The sequence below is a fragment of the Brachionichthys hirsutus genome, chromosome 7, assembly GCF_040956055.1.
Source record: "Brachionichthys hirsutus isolate HB-005 chromosome 7, CSIRO-AGI_Bhir_v1, whole genome shotgun sequence".
Lineage (NCBI taxonomy): Eukaryota > Metazoa > Chordata > Actinopteri > Lophiiformes > Brachionichthyidae > Brachionichthys > Brachionichthys hirsutus.
Window position 1 is genome coordinate 13,680,044 of NC_090903.1, and position 7,600 is coordinate 13,687,643.

Here is a 7,600-nt window from a genome sequence, read left to right on the forward strand (position 1 = left end):
TTGCAGTAAAAATGTCCACAGCTTTTCCCTCTGGGGACAGACTCGAGGTCGTGGCTGATTGGATGCTGAGTTTCCACGGGAACACATATTTTCTATAGACAAGATAATTCATTTCTATAAATGCTATGAAATGCTGCAGTTTACTTTGCAAATACAAAAGTAATTGACCTAAATTTGAGGTATTTGTTTGCAGCAGTTGCCCTTTCTGTCAACAGCACAACAAAGTGCTTCAGCACAGCATCTATTTTTACCTCAAACCAACATGAAAGGTGTGAAACTTTTACCCAGAAGACAACGCAGAGGCGAGAAACGTTGCTTCGAGTGAAGCCTCGACAGCCTAGTTCACCTGGATTCTGCCGTACACGAATTGACCTGGATGAGCCAGACGAAGCGAAAACCCGCTTCAAATCGGTGCAAACCGAGAGGCAGCGTGCTTCAGACCATTCAGCCATGATGGCACTGCACGCCGTTTCATGCTACTGCGGCACAAGCCTTCATCACAATCAGAACTCTTTCAAACACCGATAGCAAGCATTTTGTTTCCAAGGCAACACACACCGCAGCGAACCACTGACGAGCAGCGGAAGAAAAAGAAGACACAGCGCTGTGCCGATCCGCCCTTCTGCAAGTTAAGACTTGTTTCCACAGCAAATCCACAACCGGTAGTTTCACAGCAGCAGCAGACGTTTTCCTCTAAAAGATGGCATCAGCAATAAATAGTTCAAATAACTCAAATAAAAATAGAAAAACTAATTTTATCTAATGAATGTTCTCATTCGCCTGAAACAAAGGGAGGGAAAGACCGACAGCCCACCGTCATGGGTCATTTAATGGTTTTAACAAAGAACTAGAAAAGCACTCAGAGACCAGACCTCCGCCAAGCAGCTCATTCCCTTCATAATTAGATCTACACCGTCCACATGGTGATCTGGATCATCAAAAGGTTCTAGATTGTTCTTGGTGTGTTTTTAGCTCATTATGGGGATTTCAATCTTAATATTTTATATATTTTTTCTGACTTCATGCTGAATCCAATCTAGATGAAATCTGGTGGTGAGTTAGAGACCCCCACCCTACATGACTGTATCAAATCCCATAAACATCGATCAATAATCAACCGAGCTATTGAGGAACAGATTTTGACGCTCCATTGACTGCAATGTTAATGGGTAATTCAAAGTGATCCAGAATCCAGGATCTCTTCTGGATCATCACCAAAATGTAATCAAGATCCGTCTGTAACATTTTGAGTTATGTTGCTAACAAGCAAACAGACATCAAGACACAAACAAACCAACGCCGGTGATTAGAAAACCTCCTGCAAATTCCTTCTCACCGCCAGCAGGAACGCATCGTGTATGGGGGCGTCCTCTTCAAGACGGAAGGTGTTTTAGGTGTTTGCATGAGCAAACACCTAAAAAGTAGAATGTAATCAGCAGACAACCCATAAAACACACTTAAAATGATTTACTTTCAAATTCCCGTCACTTCTGCAGTCATGTCAACAACTCGGTCCACTAATGAGTCGGATTCCCACAGTGTGGTCAGGATGAAGAGTCGGTTCAGCCGGCTGTGAGCAAAACTGAGTTAAAAGCTTCCTGAAGCGCCGTGATCGGGAGTCGCCGACGTCACCGCGATTCTCCGTCAGCTAATAAGGCCACTGTTGCTAAGAAGAGCTGTGAACTCGGGCCGGAGCATTTCTCACAAGGGATCCATAAATGGAGTTTAAGTTCTTTTCACAGCAAGACAGACAGCAAGGAAGCTGCAAGTTGGCTGCATGACTGGCCGTTCTGGGTTGTTCTCAGGGTCCGAAGCCACGAATAAAGGAAGCAAACGGTCTTTTTGTATCTCGATCAAGTGGACTGGATAGGCACTTGTTCCCTGCAACTCATTCCAGCAGCCACGTTTCCTGGTTTTCCGCTGAGTGCCTTATTTAAGACACACATTCCTTTAGGTTAGGTCAGATAAAACGTGAACCTTGCCGACCTTTTTCCTAACTTGGCCGCCGTGTGGGAATCAATTGCAGCCGTAGACGAGTGAAACAGCAGCAGAAGACAAAGCAAAGAGCAACAGAGTGATGGGGAGGAAAGAAAGGTCTTAATGAAGGCTGAAAGTACAAGGAAAAGGGGGGGGGGGGGGGTCGAGGGGTTGGGGAGGCACCCTAAAGAGCCGTCCGCCTCACCGATCATCGCCACCACCACCTCACACTCACCCCTCCGCTTTCTCATCATCATCGGGAATAATCAGGCAACAAATATCGCCGCAACTCAAATTTAAAGCTACTCACAAAATTTCGTCGTTCTGAAATTCCAGGATGCCGTGAGTGTCTTCGAAGTCCTCTCCGCCACCCCGCGCCGTTCCTTCCATCGTCTTGTAGGGCAGCATGACCACGCCGCGAGCCCCCGACGTCCTCAGCACTTTCACCTCCATGGTGCCCACACTCTCGCTCACGTGGCACACAGGCTCCTCAAATGTGAAGATGCCAGCGTGGTCGTCGTCGAAGATAGTAACGGTCGCCGTGGAGGGCAAGCCGAGGCACGCCACCGACTCCATGTGATTGGAGGAGTCCCCTTCCTCGGGCTCCTCGCCTTCCGATGTCAGCACCTTGATGTTGGAGAGGTGAATCAGGAAGTTTTCATCCTCTTCGAAGATGTCATCGTCAATGATGCCCACGCGGATCTCCTTCAGGGTCTCGCCGGGCTTGAAGATCACCACGCCCTCTGTGAACTCGTAGTCCGAGCCGGCGTTGGCGGTGCCGTCTTCCGTCCGGTATTCCACAGAAACGGTTTTGCTCAAATTGCCGCCACGTCGCAAAACGTTGACGGCCACCGTGCCGCAGTTCTCAAGACACTGGTAAGAACCGGGCTCGAACAGGATCTTTGAGATGGGGTCATTCTCCCCGGCGTCAGAGCGAACCTCGTGCATGCTGACGGCCTTTCTCGCCTGGTCGGCGGCGTGCTTCTTCAAGATGTTGCCGGCGCCCGTCATCAGCCGGGTGGCCTGGCATCGATAGAAAGCACGACTCTTCTGCTGCTGGCTCAGGACTTGATAGTTGGCAAGCTCGATGAGTTGTTCTACCTAGTGAGGAAAAAAAAAAGGGCATGGCACCAAATATCAGTTTAAACAGGGGCTCTCCAGCGGTCGCTGCTTATTATTTCAGTCGTTGCTCGAGTTTCGTCTTTATTAGGTCGGCCAGAAAAATGGCGACACCGATGTCTGGATCGAAAACAAGACAAGTGTGTCGTGGGGAGAGTAGGACGGGTTCTGGAACTATGGGACACTCCTCCTCTCAGATACTATTGTTACAGGATAAAAGCATCAGCGATGAAGAAACAATAAGCCGTACAGAACAGAGCTAGAAACTAAAGGCTCTCGTGCATATGAAAGAGTTCCCATTTCAGTATGCGCTCTAGTTCTAAACCTTCAAACGCAGAGACGTGACCAGAAGAAGAATCCTCGAATTTTGCTGTGTCATGAAAACAAACCGAGAAAAAAAACAAGCATTTATTTTGTCTAGTTTACACAATCATAAATGCAATGCACTGTAAATTTCCACCCTACAAGGCAGCATGTCTCCAGTAAGACGGCAGAAATCACACAAAAACAAAGTCATTTATCACGCCGAGTCGGGCCGGCGGCTAGACGGAGCCAGATAAATGGAGCTCCAATGTCGAAATTACAATCCTGTCTTTGCCTTTTTCCCCTTACATTTACATTCATCAAATAGTTGATCGATTTCCCGTTGAATTTCTCCTTCAGAAGTGCCATTACAAAATGAATCGATGAGCCGCTGAGGCTGAGCTGCGTTCATCACAGGAATCGTGATGATAATGGAAGCAAATAGGGAGAGCGTGATCTGCTGTGGATGTCTTGGAATTGCGTGGAATAAAAAAAATAAAATAATAATAATTAAAGATGGATTTAAATCTCTTATTTTGCGAGATGTTCGATGAATTGTAAATGAAAAACGAAAGAAAGGAAAAAACAGTCCTGACCAGAATACCGGGGACAGTTTGGCTTGTTGCCCCCCCCCCCCACATGGAGATCTTCTGACTACGTTACCCACCTCCTTGTCAGGATGCTTTTGTTTAAGCTCCTTCAGGATCTTGGCCATGTCTCTCCGGGTCTCCTCCTCATCCAGGTCCTTCTCATCTAAATCCAAACCCAGCGGACCATCCAGGAAGTCAATGCCATGAGAGTTCAGCATCTTCCCATCCATCTCGATGTCCACCTTGTAGCGATAAAGAAAGGAATTTAATCAGCGCTGCTGATGGTCGGATTTGGAGCGGCGCTACAAATCTGAATGCAAACTTTTCTGGCAATCTCCTAAATGGGAATTACGGGACTGCCAGCAATGCCTTATAAAAATAACAGGAGAAATAGCGGTGGATGTTATACCCCAATAAACTTCAATGCTAAATGTTTTCTTACTATAAAACTGAGCGACTTCGGGTTGATAAAGTTTCCCGATGTTGATATCATTTATAAAATACCATGATCGTACAGATCTCCCCACGTTAGCATTTGCTATCGTTTGTCATCCATCTCTTTCTTTCAAAGAGTCTTTCATTGAGAGACTGTTTTCCTTTGGGTACAGATTCATTGATGAAACGCTAGAGTGAGCGATGAGGAATTGTTTATTCCGAACTAAATTACAGGCTGTTGCAGACATTTCCTTTAGAAAATGGACGTCAAAATGCAAGTGGTCCTTGTGGGACCAGTGGCGTATCAAGGAATGACAACACAAGCTTCTGGCACTGAGAAACTAAAATCGGCAACATCCTCGCCGTCGTGGCAGTCTTCCTTCCCCTTTCTGATTGAATTGCACTTATTGATGCCCAGGAACAGACTTGCTGAATACAAAGTTGCTGATAGTGAAGCCCAATCTACAAAATGAATGCTAAAAAAAAAAAAGTACATGTGTCATAGTGGTAAAGATTCTGGCGAGGATACCTTGGAAGGAAGTGGACGGTCTCCCTCGGTCTCGATGATCATGCCACGCTGCTTGCCGGTCCGGTATCGCTTGTAGACGTACTTGTAGAACAGCAGGCGGCGATCGGCCACCCAGGCAAACACCACGCAGATGGGGAAGAAGAGGAAGGTGAGCAGCCCCTCCCACACCTGCACGACGCCAGGCGAGATCACTGACAGGATCAGGTAGAGCCAAATGTAGGCGAAGATGCTCCAGGTGGCCGTGACGAAGAAGACACGCAGGTGCTTGACCTTCCTCGTCTCGCCGTCGGGCACGACGTACACGCAAAGCCCGATGATGACAAACATGTTGAACGCCGCCGAGCCTACGATGGTGGAGGGGCCCAGCGTGCCAGCATCGAACCCGTGGCCTATGACCTCTATGACGGAGAGCAGGATCTCTGGAGCCGAAGAGCCCAGAGCCATAAGGGTCAGATTGGACACGGTCTCATTCCAGATGCGAACGGTGGTGGTGGTGGTCTCCCCGTTGGGTTTCTTGATGGTGATCTCCTTTTCCTGGGAGGTGATGACCTCTATCGACGCCATGAATCGATCCGCAATGATCGATACGCCCAAAAACATGTAGAACAGAGCCACAAAGTACACCGTTGCCCGGGCAACCTTGTCACCAAACGATGGGTTTTGGGGCTCCCAAATAGGTAAGATCACCCCCCTTGAGCACGGCTCAGCCTTGCTGCATTCAGTCTTGTTTGTGGACACGGCGGAAACAGAGCCGCCCAAGATCTGCTCTGGGATGGTGCCGGCAGCTGAGGGATGGAGCTTGAGGAGGAGAATCGCCATGACGACCATGAGCCTCAAACCAGGGGACGAGAGGGAGGGGTAATCCCGGTGGCCCATGTTGACTTCCGGACCAGCGCTGCGGACGGACGCTTGTTGAAGATGTTGACCCTTGAGAGAGAAGAGAGGAGGACAGACTTGAGACGGGCTCATCAAAGACATGATAAACATCTACGCAACAAAGACTCGAGCTCAGAGGCATCGATTTTCAAGAGGACTCCCTCCTCCGCCGCCCCGCTGCTCCTCGTGAAACCACGCCAAGAGTTTTGTTTCCTGGTAGCAGTCCAGTTGAATTTGCTACATTCTTAGATAACCAAAGCTTGTGAAAATAAATGACAGCAATTCCAGAGTCGTGGACATGCATTCACCTAAAACAACCTCCAACCGAGACACAAAATCCGTCACTCAACACCTAAAATACGGAACAACGAGCGTAAAAATTAATTCAGATTCGGCGCAGCGGCAAGCTAATCTCACACTGCTGAGTCTTCCTCCGCGGGGAAAGTAATCCATCCATCTGTAATTGGTTTAGTCGTGAAACTCTAACTCTGCACTTACAAGTTCTCATGTCTATGTGAAAGGGCACATATAATAATATTACACTTGGTAAAACTTTCTTATCGGGGCAATTGCAAAGCTCTCTGCAGGAAAGGAGTAGAAGTCGTTTAACTTTTACATGTTACCGTGTAGCATTGTAGCAGAGTTAGCTTCTTTGTCTATAAAGAAACCGCTAAGTATTTTAAAGACGACTCAGCGCAACCTCATTCAGTCTTTACTCAGCCTCACATTTGTACCAACAGTTACCAGGAAGCAAACTTTTACCGTTGCCTGCTTACAAATTGCATCCTTTTAATCTGAGATCAATAGCAGGACCGCGAACAATGATCGTCCTCCAACGAGCTTCCTGCACGTTCCTGCATGCCGCCATCCGTCCGGCGGCTCGTGCAGACGCAGCACTCCTCTCCCAACATCAATAATTACACCAGTACCCTCCTGTTTTTTTTTTGTCTTCCCTCCTTCTGGTATAGACAAAGCTGTAAATTCTCTAACAAGGAGAATCACAGTTTCTCCAGCGTTGCACGCGGCGATCCTTCGGGGGTCCTGCCACTAAAAGCACATCACAGAATCCATTTTCACAGCACAGAACGCAATCAATGTTCACTCGTATAATGTCTGTGGTTAAGAAGCCGCTGCGTGCGCGCCGATGAATTCAAACATTTGAACTAACACAAGAGTCACGAGCGCTCAATTTGACCGCCGTGCATCATGTGGCGTCAGATATTTGCTCCGATTTCAAACAACATTCCATGTCTAACATGATTAAATGTCGATTCAGGAGGCTCATAACCAAACAGCCTCCTCTTGCCTAACGGGATCCAGCCCTCCGTGGTCGTCTTGTGTGGGCGCACACAGCGCTTTGTGTGGCATTTCCAAGTAATCAATAATTGAGTGCGCTTTGGGATTTGGTTGTTTTCACTTAGGGATGTCTTTTTTTTCTTCTTCTTCTTCTTCTTCTTGTTTTTAGCAGCTGCCGTCTTAAAGAGATAGACGGCGTTCAGCATTGTTGCCCTGCACCAGCCGATGCTAAAGGTGAGGCCAGAGTAAAGCATGTCGACGCTCATCGGCTAGCTGTCAGGGATGCTTTAGAGGAGCTCTGCGTGAAGAAAGAAACCGACGTTGGTTATTGCTGTCAAAGCATCTCCAAGGCATCGGTCGTGGAAATGGGGGGGGGGGGGGATTTTTTCTTCAATCAAGTCATGCATTAAATATACCGCATGACCATTTCAGGCAAAGATGCTCTTGAAGACGAGACTTAATCACCGAAGTTCAT

The 7,600-nt window shown here is 47.7% G+C and overlaps 1 protein-coding gene across 1 annotated transcript in view; it reads right to left on the reverse strand.

Annotated features, from left to right (window-relative positions):
• The window catches only part of slc8a1b (solute carrier family 8 member 1b), a 50,177-nt gene extending 44,348 nt beyond the window's left edge, over nt 1-5,829 (reverse strand). Inside the window, exons 1-3 of the mRNA XM_068741776.1 lie at nt 4,954-5,829; nt 4,067-4,231; nt 2,288-3,078 (exon numbers count right to left, since the gene is read on the reverse strand). Of these exons, the coding sequence (XP_068597877.1) occupies nt 2,288-3,078; nt 4,067-4,231; nt 4,954-5,829 (1,832 nt within the window). The remainder of the gene's footprint in view (nt 1-2,287; nt 3,079-4,066; nt 4,232-4,953) is intronic.
• Between the last annotated feature and the right edge of the window lie 1,771 nt (nt 5,830-7,600).